At 46.2% G+C, this 17058-nt stretch overlaps 2 protein-coding genes across 2 annotated transcripts in view; both read left to right on the forward strand.

The window, feature by feature from the left end:
• The window catches only part of rabggtb (Rab geranylgeranyltransferase subunit beta), a 50996-nt gene extending 40658 nt beyond the window's left edge, over positions 1–10338 (forward strand). The window contains exon 9 of the mRNA XM_078407873.1: positions 10207–10338. Coding sequence (XP_078263999.1) covers positions 10207–10290 — 84 coding nt within the window. The 3' untranslated portion in view covers positions 10291–10338. The remainder of the gene's footprint in view (positions 1–10206) is intronic.
• A 1458-nt stretch (positions 10339–11796) lies between these two features.
• The window catches only part of msh4 (mutS homolog 4), a 61723-nt gene continuing 56461 nt past the window's right edge, over positions 11797–17058 (forward strand). The window contains exon 1 of the mRNA XM_078408075.1: positions 11797–11888. Coding sequence (XP_078264201.1) covers positions 11797–11888 — 92 coding nt within the window. The remainder of the gene's footprint in view (positions 11889–17058) is intronic.

Here is a 17058-nt window from a genome sequence, read left to right on the forward strand (position 1 = left end):
AGCACTTTTTGTTTTCATCTAGATTCCAGCGTCTGAGGTTCCCTAATTCCCAACGAACCATTGGCAGATACTATGTCCTCCATTGCACAGATTGATTCCATTTCTTTGTTATTTTGCCTGATGCTTGCGTGAAGTTTGACATTATTGACAATACCAGTGGTGGGAGTGGTCGCTCTGCATCGCTGAGGAAGATCAGCAAACGCGGGGAATGTAACTGCCCTGTGAAAGGTGAATGGATGTCAGTGACGAACAAAAACCTGCAGATGCTGGAAGTCTGAAATCAAAGCATAAAATGTGGACACACTCAGCATCTGTGGAGAGAGAAATAGTTGAGGTTTTTGGGTCCACGACTCATCCTCAGAATTGGGAGAGAGGGAGAAGCAAGTGTTGGTAGCAGAGACCACCTTGTTACTCTCTCCACAGATGCTGCCTGACCTGCTGAGTTTCCAGAATTTTCTGTTTTTGCCAAAGACTAGAATTTAGACAATAAGTATTTTCTCCAGCATATTCTATTTCAATGTTATTTTTTGAGATTGGCAGAATATCAAATTGTCTCTGATTTTTGATGCAGATAGTCCTTGTTTATTTAAGAGGCAGTAAACGTATCCAAACTTGAGATGTGAGCAAGTCATCATGGCCAACACTTAAATTAGACAATGCTACAAGTCTGTGGGAGGGGCGGGGGCGAGGGAGGGAGCGCCGCACTGTGGGGGGGGGGGGGCGGTGAGGGAGTGCCGCACGGTGGGAGGGGCGGAGATGAGGGAGTGCCGCACGGTGGGAGGAGCGGCGGTGAGGGAGTGCCGCACGGTGGGAGGGGCGGTGAGGGAGTGCCGCACGGTGGGAGGGGCGGAGATGAGGGAGTGCCGCACGGTGGGAGGGGCGGTGAGGGAGTGCCGCACGGTGGGAGGGGCGGAGATGAGGGAGTGCCGCACGGTGGGAGGGGCGGTGAGGGAGTGCCGCACGGTGGGAGGGGCGGGGGTGAGGGAGGGGCGTACGGTGGGAGGGGCGGGGATGAGGGAGGGGCGGGGATGAGGGAGTACCGCATGGTGGGAGGGGCGGGGGTGAGGGAGTGCCGCACGGTGGGAGGGGCGGGGGTGAGGGAGGGGCGGGGATGAGGGAGCGCCGCACGGTGGGAGGGGCGGGGGTGAGGGTGTGCCGCACGGTGGGAAGGGCGGTGAGGGAGTGCCGCACTGTGGGAGGGGCGGGGGTGAGGGAGTGCCGCACGGTGGGAGGGGCGGGGGTGAGGGTGTGCCGCACGGTGGGAGGGGCGGGGGTGAGGGTGTGCCGCACGGTGGGAGGGGCGGGGGTGAGGGAGGGAGCGCCGCACGGTGGAATTGTCATCTGTTTGATGATTCATCATTAAACTAAAACTCTGTGTGACGTGGGTTCTGGGGGATGTTTTGGTTTTGTGCTGAGGTTTTCAACCTAATATTATTTCAAACGGCATAAACACATTTGTAGAGATGCTGCCTGTCCCGCTGAGTTACTCCAGCATTTTGTGTTTACCTTCGATTTAAACCAGCATCTGCAGTTTGTTTTCCTATAGTTTTTCGTAAACACATTTGTGTTACTTTCCACGACGCTGGCACTCCGAGGCTCAGCGTCACAGAGCGGTTAACCACTAAGTTCTCTGCAAGGCATAGGTGGAAATAATTTTGGCATGGAAATTAAAAATGTCCTATTCTGTTGCTGTGTTTTATCATGCAACAATCCAAATACTGACTGCAGATTGGAAAGGTTTCCATTTCATTTCTTGGCATTAATTCATAGATTTATTGCCCAAAACCTCTCTCCTCGGTAATTCCACAAAGAGAGAAGACTGCCGGCGTCCTGAATACAATCTCCGATGGGATTGGTTTTGTTTCATGTCCCTGGGTTACACTAAGGTGCTGGTAACATTCCCGGTGATCAGGAACAAATCTGGGGCGGGCATAATGTGGGCCGGGTAGCTGTGCAAAAGGAAACCAGAGAGGTTTGTAGATACTGGGGCGGCACAGTAGTGCACAAAATGCTGGAGTAACTCAGCGGGACAGGCAGCATCTCTGGAGAGAAGGAATGGGTGACGTGGTTGGTGGGAGTGTGGGGGGAGTGAGATGGGATCAGTGTGGAGGGTGGTTGATGGTAAGCTCTGGGGACTGTATCTATTGTGTGACTGTCATATACACCAGTGTGCAATGAAATTCCTTATTTGCATGAAGTTCATTTGTTTTTAAGGTGTGGGGGCGTGGGGTCAGATTTAATAAGAACTTGAGGGGTGACTTTTCTTACACTAAGGGTGGTGGGTGTATGGAACGCGCTGCCAAAGGAGATAGTTGAGGCAGATACTATCACGATGCTTAAGCATTTAGACAGGTACATAGATAGGATAGGTTTAGAGAAATATGAGCCAAACGCGGGCAGGTGGGACTAGTGTGGATGGGGCATGTTGGTCAGTGTGGGCACTTTGGGCTGAAGGGCCCTTTTCCATGCTGTATCACTCTACGACTCTAACTATGACTATTGAAACCAATGAATTGTAAGTCTCTGATAACTGTTCCTAATTTTTCTTTTAATGTGTTGAATCGTGCAAATGGGCTGACTGTCATATACCCTTCAGTAAAGTATATTCATGGCATCAACATACTGCAAAATAGAATAGGTTTTCTAAGATTGTGGAATCATTTTATGATCAAGACTTTAAACTGAAAGATTAGAACTTAGTATTTATGCAAACTAAAGAATACTGCTTTAAGTTTTGTGTTTTTATCCGGTTTATTGTCAATCGTTAAATATATTTATTATGTGAATGTGTAATTATTTGATCGATTATCATCATCTTGGCTCTATGAAAGAGCTTGCTTGGTAAGGATAATTAAATAAAATGTTGTAAATCTGAGCATCGCTCTGTATTTAAATATTCTGAGTTAAATTCTATTTTTCCCTGTGGTTCCCAAAGGGGATATTGATCATTGTGCATTACCATCAGTCTGTTGTCTTGATCAGTCTGAAGAAGGGTCTTGACCCAAAACATCACCTGTTCCTTCTCTCCAGAGATGCTGTCTGACCCGCTGACTTACTCCAGCTTTTTGTGTCTATATCTTTGGGAAGAAAGTGTCCCTGAATCTGGAGGTATTCGTTTTCACACTTCTGTATAAGAAATAAAACACTTTTATATTGTGGCTTAATGTACGAGCGAACCACAGTGGTGTAGCAGCAGAGACGCAGGTTCGATCTTGACCTCGGCGCTGTCTGTGTGGCGTTTGCACGTTCTCCCTGTGACCACATGGGTTTCCCTCGGGTGCTCCGGTTTCCTCCCACATCCCAAAGACGTGCGGGTGGGTGGGTTAATCAGTCGATGTAAATTGTTCCCTATGTATGGGTGAGGGGTGGAATCTGCGTGGAGTTGATTGGAATGTGGAGAGAATAAAATGAAATCAGTGTAAAAGGGGGTTAGAAGGTCAGCAGAGACTTGGTGGACTGAAGATTCTGTTCCATGCTGTATAAACATTAGTGAAAATAGCGCAAGATGGTTCTTTGTAAGAACTCTGATCCAACATCTGTTTAAAATTTCCTATCACAGTTCCAGAGAAAGTTCCAGTTTTGCAACTTGAGATTTGAACTGCAGCTCTCCACAGATTTGTTTTTATTTCAGCATCCAGTATTTAACTCTTGTCTTTACTGTGCCATTGTGTTTTGAAGTTGGGGACAGAGTAGGTTCCACAGTACTCCCCAAACTCTAGTGTAATGGAGACTTTGTGTGCAGTGGTCACCACATTACAGGACAGATGTGGAGGCTTTGGAGAGGGTGCAGAGGAGGTTTACCAGAAATGCTGCCTGGATTAGAGGGTCTCGGCTACAGTGAGAGGTTGGATAGATTTGGATTATTTACGCTATAGCGTCGGAGATTGTGGAGAGACTTGATAGAAGTATATAACATTATGAGAGGCAGAGATAGGGTAGATAGAACTTTTTACCAAGGGTGGAAATGTCCAAGACTAAGAGGGCATACTGTGCCTTCCATAATGTTTGGGACAAAGACCCATCATTTATTTATTTGCCTCTGTACTCCACAATTTGATCACATGTGGTTAAAGTGCACATTGTCTGATTTTAATAAAGGCTATTTTGATACATTTTGGTTTCACCATGTAGAAATTACAGCAGTGTTTATACGTAGTCTCCCCCATTTCAGGGCACCATAATGTTTGGGACACAGCAATGTCATGTGAATGAAAGTAGTCATGTTTAGAAAGTAGTCATGAAGATAAGTGAGCCAGTACCTTCAGCAGCCATACATGCCCAGGCCATAACACCCCCACCATCGTGTTTCACAGATGAGGTGGTATGCATTGGATCTTGGGCAGTTCCTTCTCTCCTCCATACTTTGCTCTCGCCATCACTCTGATATAAGTTAATCTTCGTCTCATCTGTCCACAAGACCTTTTTCCTGAACTGGTTATGGTTGCTCTTTTAAGTACTTCTTGACAAACTGTAAGCCGGCCATCCTATTTTTGAGGCAAACCAGTAGTTTGCATCTTGCAGTGTAGCCTCTGTATTTCTGTTCATGAAGTCTTCTGCGGACAGTGGTCATTGACAAATCCACACCTGACTCTTGAATAATACTTCTGATCTATCGGACAGGTGTTTGGGGATTTTTCTTTATTACAGAGAGAATTTCTGTCATCAGCTGCGGAGGTCTTCCTTGGCCTGGCAGCCCCTTTGCAATCGCTCACCAGTGCTCTCAATAATGTTCCAAACAGTTGATTTTGGTAAGCCTAAGGTTTGGCTGATGACTCAAACAGTTTTATTCTTGTTTCTCAGTCTCATAATGGCTTCTTTGACTTTCATTGGCACAACTGTAGTCCTCATGTTGATAAACAGCAATAAAAGTTTCCAAAGGTGCTGAGAGCTCTCTTATACCTGCATTAAGGAAGCAATTAAACACACCTGAGCAATTATAAACACCTGTGAAACCATGTGTCCCAAACATTATGGTGCCCTGAAATGGGGGGACTATGTATAAACATTGCTGTAATTTCTACATGGTGAAACCAATATGTATAAAAATGGCCTTTATTAAAATCTGACAATATGCACTTTAACCACATGTGCTTTTTTTCTATTACAAATCTCAAATTGTGGAGTACAGAGGCAAATAAATAAATGATGGGTCTTTGGACCAAACATTAAGGAGGGCACATTAGCTATCAGGTGAGAGGGAGTAAGTTTAATGGTCTTGTGTGGGACAAGTTTTTACAGAGAGAGGTGGGGGGGGGGGGTCTAGAACTCCTTTCTGGGATGGTGGTGGAAGCAGATATGATCGTTGGCGTTTAAGACGTTTTTAGATAGGCACGTGGAAGTGCAGGGACTGGGGGATATGGATCATGTGTAGGCTCATAGGATCATGAGATCAGTTTAACTTGGTATCATGTTAGGCACAAACATTCTGTGCTGTACTGTTCTATAAACGACTGAAATCAAGTTGTCCAGCCCTACATTGAAGCTATTCCCTCTGATATTGGACGGGAGTAATTTGTTCAAGTGAAATGATGAATGTTTGTAGGAGCATGGGGAAGAGAGTTCAGACATATTCCACTTGGGTAGCTTGGGAATGGAATTCTTCAATTCCAAGTTACACCCTTCCACTCTTTCCCCTAAACCCCCACGCCCCCAATCCTAGCCTATGTCACCACAGGAACTTTGGGCGGCACTGTGGCGCAGTGGTAACATTGCAGCCTTATGGTGCCAGAGACTCAAAATCGATCTTGACTACGGGTGCTGTCTGTATGGGGTTTGTACGTTCACCCCGTGACCATGTGGGCTTTCTCCGGGAGCTCCGATTTCCTCCAATATTGCAAAGATGTACTGGTTTGTAGTTTGATTGCCTTTGTAAAAATTGTCCCTAGTGTGTAGGATAGTGCTAGTATATGGGGTGATTGCTGGTCGACGCAGACTCGGTGGGGCGAAGGACCTGTTTCCCAGCTGTATCTCTAAATGAAACTAAACTCTGGTCACTTCAAGTGCCTCTCCACCACCTTCACCATGGAGACATGAGGAGACAATAAATGCTCCATTTTACAAATGAATAAAACATTTGACATGGAATCTGCTTACTCTGCGTTTAACATTAATCCTACTTCAGGCAAATATTCACTGTGAACAAAGTGTTGCGAAGATCAGAATGATTAATTGTCAGATGTAGACACAAGGAATTACAGATCTACAACACAGTGCTGGAGGAACTCAGCGAATCAGGCAGCATCTCTGAAGCAGATGGAGGCTCTGTGGAATGGTCCCAACTTGAAATGTAACATCCACATTCTCCGGAGATGCTGACTGACCTGCTGAGTTACTCCAGCACTTTTGTGTTTCATTATCATATATACTGACAATCAAACAATGAAAGTCTTACTGCTTCGAAACAGGTCCATTAATGCAATAACATTCATAAACATATAATAATCAATTAGACAATCATTTAATAACTGTAGTACTAGGTGACCAGACCATAACAGTCTGAAACCAAAGTCAAAAGGGCCACATGTGATGGGTCATCATCTCACTGGACTAGAGGGGTGGAAGGGTGTGCTCCTGGCTCCATCATTTACATGTTTGTGGCATTTACTGTTTCTAATTACAGTCAATCATTCACATGGAGATACAGCATGGAAACAGGCCCTTCAGCCCACCATACAGGCGCTGGCCATTCTGCACAACTACACCCACACCAGGTCCATATCCATGTCTATTTGTGATTGTATCCAGTTATTCCACCTTCTCTGGCAGTGAACTCCAGATATCAACCACTCTGTATAAATAGGTTATCCCTCAGACCCCCTTCACAATTCCTTAATCTCACTTCAAATATCTTGCTTTTGCTACCCCTACCATGTGGAGAAAGAAATCTGACTAGCCATCCTGTCTATGCCTCTCATGGTATATTCCCCTGTCAGGTCACCTCTCAGTCTCCTGAACTCCAGGAAAAACAAGCCCAGCCAGCCTGAGGAGTGACTTGATAGAGGTATATAATATACAAGAGGCACATAATATACAGGAGGCACAAATTAGTTTAGTTTCAAGATACACTGTGTGGAAACACCCTTCGACCAACCGTGTCCACGCCAACCAGCGATCACCTCTTACATTCTTCTTGTATCCTGCACACTTGGGACAATTTACAGAAGCTAATTAACCTACAAACCAGCAGGTCTTTGGAATGTGGGAGGAAACAGGATCAACCAGAGGAAACCTATGCGGTCACAGGGAGAGCGTACAAACTGCACAGATAGCACCTGTAGTCAGTCAAATTTTCCCCATGGTAGGGGTATAATAACAAGAGGGCATAGTTTTAAGGTGAGATTAAAAGAGTTTTAAAGGAGATCTGAAAGGTGACCTGTCTCTTCCGCCAATACCCATTCTCCAGCCTTCTCCCCATAACCTCCAACACCAGTACTAATCAAGAATCTATGTGTCTCTGCCTTGGAAATATCCACTGACTTGGCCTCCACAGCCATCTGTGGCAAAGAATCCCACAGATTCACCACCCTCTGACTAAAGAAATTCCTCCTCATCTCCTTCCTAAAAGAACGTCCTTTAATTCTGAGGCTGTGCCCTCTAATCCGAGACTTTCTCCTAGTGGAAACAACCTCTCCACATCCACTCTATCCAGGCCTTTCATTATTCAGTACGAGATCGGCTGCCACGTCTTCAGGGGAAAAGGATCTCAATCTTGTCATTTTGTCCGGATTAAAGGAGGTGCAGGACCAGGAGTTGCCGGAAAATCGGTGGTGGCGCTGCAGTGACATCCGCGCGTCAACCGTCACGCCAACGGTTATGTCAACGGTCATGCCAGTGGTCATGCCAATGTCACATCAACCGTCACGCCAACGGTCACTTCAACCGTCACGCCAACGGTTATGTCAACGGTCATGCCAGTGGTCATGCCAATGTCACATTAACCGTCACGCCAACGGTCACTTCAGCCGTCACGGCAACGGTCACTTCAACCGTCACGCCAACGGTTATGTCAACGGTCATGCCAGCGGTCATGCCAACGTCACGTCAACCATCATGCCAACGGTCACTTCAACCGTCACGGCAACGGTCACTTCAACCATCACGCCAACGGTTATGTCAACGGTCATGCCAACGTCATGTCAACCGCCACGCCAATGGTCACTTCAACCTTCACGTCAATGGTCACATCAACGGTCGCATCAACCGTCACGCCAACGGAACCGTCATGTCAACGGTCAGGCCAACGGTTGTCCGCTCAACTTCAGGCCGCGCCTGCGCAGAGGGACCGGACGACCATTTTAGCGTAGCTTCCCGCCCTTTTTTTTTTTTTTTACCTCAGACGGCGGATGGCGACCGCGGCGACGGGTGGCTCCGCGACCCCCGGGATGGGCGCCCTCGCGACCCCCGGGATCGGCGCCCCCGCGATGGGCGCCCTCGCGACCCCCGGGATGGGCGCCCGGACCCCCACCGGCACTTTCACTCCGGGTGCCCGTCCTCTGCTCCCGCTCCCGCCCCCGCCGCCGGCGCCCCGCTACGCCTTCGGGCTGTTGGAGACGCCGCGGGACCCGGTGGCGGGAGGGGGAGGGGGAGGGGGAGGGGGAGGGGGAGGGGGAGGGGGAGGCAGCAGCAGCTCGTCGAGCGGGCGGCCCAACTCCGCCTCCGCCTCGGGGACGCGCGGGCCGCGGACCGCCAGCGGCTTCACCCCCAGCGGCGGCGCCACGGCCAGAGGTGGGGGGGGGGGGGGGGGGGAGAGATGGGCATGGAGTGGGGTGGGTATGAAAATGGTATGGGAACGGGTGGGTTAGGTGTGAGGAGGGTACGGGGTGACAATGTTGGGTATGAGATGGGATGGGTATGAGGCGGTATAAGGTGGGATGGGTGTGATGTGGGTTGGTATGTGGGTGGGATGGGCATATGGGTATGGGGTGGATATAAGATGGGTATGGGATGATTATGGGTATGGTGTGGATATATGGGTATAGGATGGATATGGGGGTATATGGGGTGGGGGTGGGTTTAGGGTAATTGAAGGATGGGGTGTGGGTGAGCGGTCTATATGGGGTGGGTATGGGTATCTGGTGGGTATGATAGCATGGGTGTGATGTGGGTATGTGGATGGGATGGGTATGGGGTGGGTATAAGATGGGTATGGGATGATTACGAATGGATATAGGTATAGGATGGATATGGGGGTATATGGGGTGGGGGTGGGTTTAGGGTAATTGAAGGATGGGGTGTGGGTGTGCGGTCTATAGGGAGGGGATGGGTATCTGGTGGGTATGATAGCATGGGTGTGATGTGGGTATGTGGATGGGATGGGCATGTTATGGGTATGGGGTGGGTATAAGATGGGTATGGGATGATTACGAATGGATATAGGTATAGGATGGATATGGGGGTATATGGGGTGGGGGTGGGTTTAGGGTAATTGAAGGATGGGGTGTGGGTGTGCGGTCTATAGGGAGGGGATGGGTATCTGGTGGGTATGATAGCATGGGTGTGATGTGGGTATGTGGATGGGATGGGCATGTTATGGGTATGGGGTGGGTATAAGATGGGTATGGGATGATTACGAATGGATATAGGTATAGGATGGGTATGGGGGTATATGGGGTGGGTATAGGGTAATTGAAGGATGGGGTATGGGTAAGCAATCTATATAGGGTGGGTATGGGGACAGGGTGGGAGGTGGGTTGGTGCTGGGATGGGGTGGGTTGGAGAGGGATAATTTGGTGATGGTGTAGTTTGGTAACATTGGAGTGTTAGTGGGGAGTTGGGATTTGAGTGGGACTGGTTCTGAAGTTTGGGGTGGGGCGAGGTACATTTGGGTGATATTAGGTTGCTTTGGTGAGTGGATGATGGGTGGGGTTGTGGTCAGTTCCCCCTCGCCACGCATCTTTAACCATCATGTAATCTCTGCCCTCCTCCATTTCTCACCCACAGCCACTCCCTGAACTTAATCATCAGCGGAGCCTTCAGTTCCTGAGGCTGCAAGCTCTGGAATTTCTTGGCTCTGCCCCCCTGGTTCTCCTTCTCCATTAAAATGCTGCTCTGAACCTATGTAATCAAAAGTCACCAGAAATAATATCTCCCTTTCCGATTGAGTGTCAGATTATGTTTGAAAACTTTCCCGTGATATACTTTGGAATAGCTTACTATTAAGACAATATGTTATTATATTCGTAATCATCTTGATTTTAATTTTGACAGAATCATACTTCGGTGATAAGAGTTCAAATGCAGGCAACAGAAGTCAGTTCACAATTGCCTCAGCACAGAGCAGCTCTTCATTGAAGGCTTTTGATGAAACCAAAGTTAGGAAGACCCCTATGTCTACCACCAGCAGCAGTCGCAATACCAGGCATGGTTCCAAGCTCCGCACCCCCCAAACTGGTCATTCAGGTTCAGATAATGATCTTTTTAATCTTTAATCAGACAAAAATTAAGTGTATTCAATTCTGAGTATTTATAATGTTTGCCTATTTCTAAATGTGTTCTTTAGCTGTAAAGCACTTTGGGGCTTCCTAAAAGGGATATGAAGGATGTTAGATTAATATGCCTATTTCAATCTATTGTCAAAATACAAAATACACATTGGGTGACAAAATTAGCCAAAGCATGTCATTGTACACAGCTATTTTCTGTAGGGATTCTGTAGGAGAAGCTTGTGTGGTCCTGAGATCCTAAGAGCGATGCCGTCTGGAACTATGCTCCTGGTAGGGTCACCCATGGCGGTAAGGTCGAAGGGGAGGTCCCTGACAAAGAGCAATCCAACCAAGACCTCAACGGTGGAACAGGCGGAAGATGATGGATTTAGTGGAGCGTCACGGCTGGGAAGGCGGATGAAGGCTGGTCGTCTTGGACTCCATGCCACTCGAACCTGACCCAGATCTGTCAACGACCGTGTGGTGGCTGTCTGTGCACCAGTCTCCCCACATTAAACAAAGTCACGCACAGGCGTCCTCGGGGAGGACAATCGCTTCGAGTGACCGCTGATGACCCCATACTTTATATAAGCCTCTCAAACATTATTTCCTCTTGCCCCTATCAACATTTTTTTTTTTTTTTAACTGAAAATTATGAACCAGTTAGCAGATCTGAAGATAGTAGTACAGAGGAAGATAGTATTTCTTGTCTGTCAAGAGGTATGTAATGTAATTTAGTTTAGTTTAGAGATACAGCACGGAAACAGCCCTTTGGCCCACTGGGTCCACGCCGACCAGCGATCCCCGCACATTAACACCCTCCTACGCCCACTAGGGACAATGTATACATTTACCAAGCCAATTAACCTACAAACTGTACATCTTTGAGTGTGGGAGGAAACCGAAGTTCTCAGAGAAAACCCACGCAGGTCTTGGGGAGAATGTACAAACTCCGTACAGACGGCACCCGTTGTCGGGGTGGAACCTGGGTCTCCGACGCTGTATTCGCTGTAAGGCAGCAACTCTACCGCTGCGCCTCCTTGATCTTGATTAACCAGAAACATTAATGCTCTCCACAAATTTTTAAAAAATAGTTTGAAAGATACAACATGGAAACAGGCCTTCGGCCCGCCGACCACGCCAACCATTGAATACGCCTTCACAGTAATTCTGTTATCTTACCTTCTCATCCACTCACTACAGACTAGGGCCATTTAATCTACAAATTGTGTGACCTGTTGTGTATTTCCAGAATTCGCATTTTATTTCAGAATAATTGTGTTAGAAAATCAAAACAAAAACTGCAGAATATGGAAATATTAAATAAAAACAGAAAATTCTGGAAAACTGTGGAAGGAGAAGCGGTCAACGTTTTATGTCGAAGACCTTCATCAATGTATTATTTTGGATTTCCAACATCTATAGTATTCTGTTTTCCTCCGGTATCGATTTTTCTCTCGTGCTTATGTCAGTTCATGTGATCGGAGCAGAATTAGGCCATTTTGCCCATCAGGTCTACTCCCCCATTCAATTATGGCTGATGTATCTTCCCCTCAACCTCAGAGGGCAGTGGAGGCCAATTCTCTGAATACATTCAAGAGAGAGCTAGATAGAGCTCTTAAGGATAGCAGAGTCAGGGGGTATGGGGAGAAAGCAGGAACGGGGTGCTGATTGGGAATGATCAGCCATGATCACGTTGAATGGCGGTGCTGGCTCGAAGGGCCGAATGGCCTACTCCTGCACCTATTGTCTATTGTCTATTCTCCTGCCTTCTCCCCATAACCCCTGACACCCATACTAATCAAGAATCTTTCTCTGCCTTAAAAATATCCATTGACTTGGATTTAAGTTAATATTTAACTTCCTTGAATATATCTCCGCAGCACCTTAACTATTCTTGTTTATGTTCTCAGTACTCTCAAAGTAAATGGATTTGTTTTGACAATCTTACACTTTAGTTGTTGGTCCTTCGCAGAAAAGAAACACTTTCTCAAACCATCTGAAAAACGTTGAAATGATTTCCAGGGTCTGAAAAAATGAAGGAAAACCGTCCGTTTCTATAGTGCTTTTCATATACCTATGCCACTGCCCTTAAGCATTTGACAGGCAACTAACTACTTCTGAGCTGTAGTCAACATCATAATTCAAAAATGCAGCAGCAAGTTTGTACACAGCAAGGTAAAACAAACAGCAATGTTAAAAAGGCACATTTTAATAATGTTGATTGATAGATTAAAGCTGATTAGGGTGTTTGTGAGAATTCCTGTATTTTCTTCAAGAAGAAAAATCCGAAGAAGTCTTCCGTCGTGAAACATCGCCCATCCATTGCCTCCGCTGAAGCTGCATGACCCACTGCAGCACTTTGCGTTTTGCAAAAGATTTGCTTGAACGTAGTAGCTTACATGATTTTTATAATGTTTGAACATGCTTTACAGCCAACTAAACACTTTTAGTAAGATTGAGTTATGTAGCGCAGAAACAGGCCCTTCAGCTCAATCTCTCCATGCCAATCAAGGTGCCTACCTGGTCTGCGTTTGTTCCACATCCCTCTAACCCGTTACTACGCATGCACTGAATGTCTTAAACATTGTCATTTCACCCTCTGTTGTACGTTCACTACACCTTTGGTAGTTTATTCCCTGATAGATTAGGTTTAAGATTATTATCAAATGTACCAAGGTACAGTGAAAAGCTTTGTTTTACATGCTGTCCAAACAGATCAGGTATATCATACAATCAAGTAAAACTCAAATACAATAGAGGATGGCAAAGGGGAAGATGCAGAGTGCAGAATATAGTTCTCAGCATTGTAGTGCATCAGTTCCAAAGACAATGTCCAATGTGAATTGAACAGTATCCAGGTTTATGGAAGGACCCTTCAAAAGCTTCAAAGAAGCTATTCCTGAGTCTGGTGATGTACACTTTCAAGCTTCTGTATCATCTGCCGGATGGGAGCAGGGAGAAGAAAGAATGACTCGGGTGGGACAAGTCTTTGATTATTTATTACAGGTATTTCTTGATTTATTAACTTTGGATTAATGCATTTGCACCATTATACTATGGACTCTGAGGTATGTGCCTTCAATTCATGAAACTACTTTTGCTCCAATGAAAAGTGCTCTAGCCTCCATATATATTGCCTTTCTTCCCACACATTTTGACATGGTCAATGTCCCATTGCTGTGCTTGTGCACAGCAACTCTTACACACAGCAGTGAATCAAACTGCATTTGTTGAAGAATAAATATCAGCCAAGTCTTATAGGAAAACTCAGCGGGACGGGCAGCATCAAGACAGGTCTCGACCTGAAATGTCACCCATTCCTTCTCTCCAGAGATGCTGCCTGTCCCGCTGAGTTGCTCCAGCTTTTTGTGTCTATCTTCGGTTTAAACCAGCATCCGCTGTTCCTTCCTACTCATGGGGAAACTACTGCTTTTATATGAAGAAGTGCCTTTGAACCTTTTATATTCATCTGAGAGAGCAAGGAGGTCATCTCACCCAAAGGATAGCCCTCAGTCAGTGCAGTACTCCTTCTGTACTGGAACAGCAATGTAGATGTTTGTGCTCAAACCACCTTCTGAGATGGGACTCAACCTCATAACCCTTTTGACTCAGGGAAGATAACGCATCTGAAGTTATCAATGTGACACTTGTAGGAATTTGCAGTACACAAATTAATTTCTTTATTTAGTACATTGAAAATGTGACTACGTTTCAAAGGCATTTTTTGGCTGTTAAATTCTTTGAAATATCTCAAGACTGATGTCATTGAAATGCCAAGAGAGTCAAGAGTTTTTAATTATCATATTTACCAACACAACAATGAAATTCTTACAGCATAGCAGACCCATAAATGCAATACACAAAGATAAAAATTAATAATTATAAAACCAATAAATTAATAACCATAACTAGTTGGTGTGCTGTGTTCATGGGCCTGATGGTTGATGGGAAGAAGCTTTCTTAAATCAAAGTCATAGTTTTTAATCTTCTGAAAAATGAACACGAGGGCAATAATAGGAAAGAACTGCTTTATCCAGAGTTGACACAAAATGCTACAGTAACTCAGCAGGTCAGGCAGCATCTCGGGAGAGACGGAATGGGTGACCTTTCGGGTCGAGAACCCTCTTTCACTACCCCACCCAAAACCATACTCCAAACAACCTTGCTTTAATCCATCTGCAATGAAGGAGTTTTTAAAATGCAAACATATATTGGAAGAAGTCTGATCAATAGTCCATATTCAAGTTGGATTTCTTCCTGTTCAGTTTGTTTTTTGTTGGTATGTAATTTTATCACATAGAAACATAGAAAATAGGTGCAGGAGGAGGCTATTAGGCCCTTCGAGCCAGCACAGCCATTCATTGTGATCACGGCTGATCGTCCCCAATCAATAACCCGTGCCTGCCTTCTCCCCATATCCCTCGATTCCACTAGTCCCTAGAGCTCTTTCTAACTCTCTCTTAAATCCATCCAGTGATTTGGCTTCACTGCCCTCTGTGACAGAGAATTCCACAAATTCACAACTCTTTGGGTGAAAAAGTTTCTTCTCACCTCAGTTCTAAATGGCCTCCCCTGTATTCTAAGACTGTGTGTACAAACTTGGAGATTGGTGTACAAACTTAAAGCACATGGTATTGAGGGTTCAGTTTTGAGGTGGATAGAAAATTGGTTGGCGGACAGGAAGCAAAGAGTAGGAATAAACGGGTCCTTTTCAGAATTGCAGGCAGTGACTAGTGGGGTACTGCAAGGCTCAGTGCTGGGACCCCAGTTATTTACAGTGTATACTAATGATTTGGACGAGGGAATTGAATGCAACATCTCTAAGTTTGCGGATGACACGAAGCTGGGTGGCAGTGTTAGCTGCGAGGAGGATGCTAGGAGGCTGCAGAGTGACTTGGATAGATTAGGCGAGTGGGCAAATGCATGGCAGATGCAATATAATGTGGATAAATGTGAGGTTATCCACTTTGGCGGCAAGAACAGGAAAGCAGAGTATTACCTGAATGGTGACCGATTGGGAGAAGGGGAGATGCAACGTGACCTGGGTGTCATGGTGCACCAGTCATTGAAAGCAAGCATGCAGGTGAAGCAGGCAGTGAAGAAAGCGAATGGTATGTTGGCATTCATAGCAAGAGGATTTGAGTTTAGGAGCAGGGAGGTTCTGCTGCAGTTGTACAGGGCTTTGGTGGGACCGCACCTGGAGTATTGTGTGCAGTTTTGGTCTCCTAACCTGAGGAAAGACGTTCTTGCCTTAGAGGGAGTACAGAGAAGGTTCACCAGATTAATCCCTGGGATGGCGGGACTTGCATATGAGGAAAGACTGGATAGACTGGGCTTGTACTCGCTGGAATTTAGAAGACTGAGGGGGGATCTTATAGAAACATATAAAATTCTTAAGGGGTTGGAGAGGCTAGATGCGGGAAGATTGTTCCCGATGTTGGGGGAGTCCAGAACCAGGGGTCACAGCTTAAGGATAAGGGGGAAATCTTTTAGGACCGAGATGAGAAAACATTTCTTCACACAGAGAGTGGTGAGTCTGTGGAATTCTCTGCCACAGAAGGTAGTTGAGGCCAGTTCATTGGCTATATTTAAGAGGGAGTTAGATGTGGCCCTTTTTGCTAAAGGGATCAGGGGGTGTGGAGAGAAGGCAGGTACAGGCTACTGAGCTGGATGATCAGCCATGATCATATTGAATGGCGGTGCAGGCTCGAAGGGCCGAATGGCCTACTCCTGCACCTATTTTCTATGTTTCCCCTGGTTCTGGACTCGCCCAACATTGGGAACATTTTTCCTGCATCTAGCCTGTCCAGTCCCTATATAATTCTATATGTTTCTATAAGATCCCCTCTTATCCTTCAAAACACCAGTGAATACAAGTCTAGTCTTTTCAATCTTTCCTCATATGACAGTCCCGCCATCCCAGGGATCAATCTCGTGAACCTACGCTGCACTGCCTCAATTACAAGGATGTCCTTCCTCAAATTAGGAGACCAAAACTGCACACAATACTCCAGATGTGGTCTTACTAGGGTCCTATACAACGGCAGAAGAACCTCTTTACTCCTATACTGGAATCCTCTTGTTATGAAGGCCAACATTCCATTAGCTCTCTTCACTGCCTGCTGTACCTGCACGCCAACTTTCAGTGACTGGTGCTCAAGGACACCCAGGTCTCGCTGCACCTCCCCCTTACCTAACCTAACTCCATTGAGAAAATAACCTGCCTCCTTGTTTTTGCCGCCAAAGTGGATAAACATATTTATCTATATTATACTGCATCTGCCACGCATCTGCCCACTCACTCAACCTGTCCAGGTCACCCTGCAACCTCCTAACATCCTCTTCACAGTTTATACTGCCACCCAGCTTTGTGTCATCTGCAAACTTGCTAGTGTTGCTTCTAATTCCCTCTTCCAAATCATTAATATATATGGTAAACAGTTGCGGCCCCAACACCGAGCCTTACGGCACTCCACTCGCCACTGCCTGCCATTCTGAAAAGGACCCGTTTACTCCTACTCTTTGCTTCCTGTCTGCCAACCAATTTTCTATCCATGTCAACACCCTACCCCCAATACCATGTGCTCTAATTTTAGTCACCAATCTCCCGTATCAAAGGCTTTCTGAAATCTAG

This window comes from Rhinoraja longicauda, chromosome 11 (assembly GCF_053455715.1).
Source record: "Rhinoraja longicauda isolate Sanriku21f chromosome 11, sRhiLon1.1, whole genome shotgun sequence".
NCBI classification, from domain to species: Eukaryota; Metazoa; Chordata; class Chondrichthyes; order Rajiformes; family Arhynchobatidae; genus Rhinoraja; species Rhinoraja longicauda.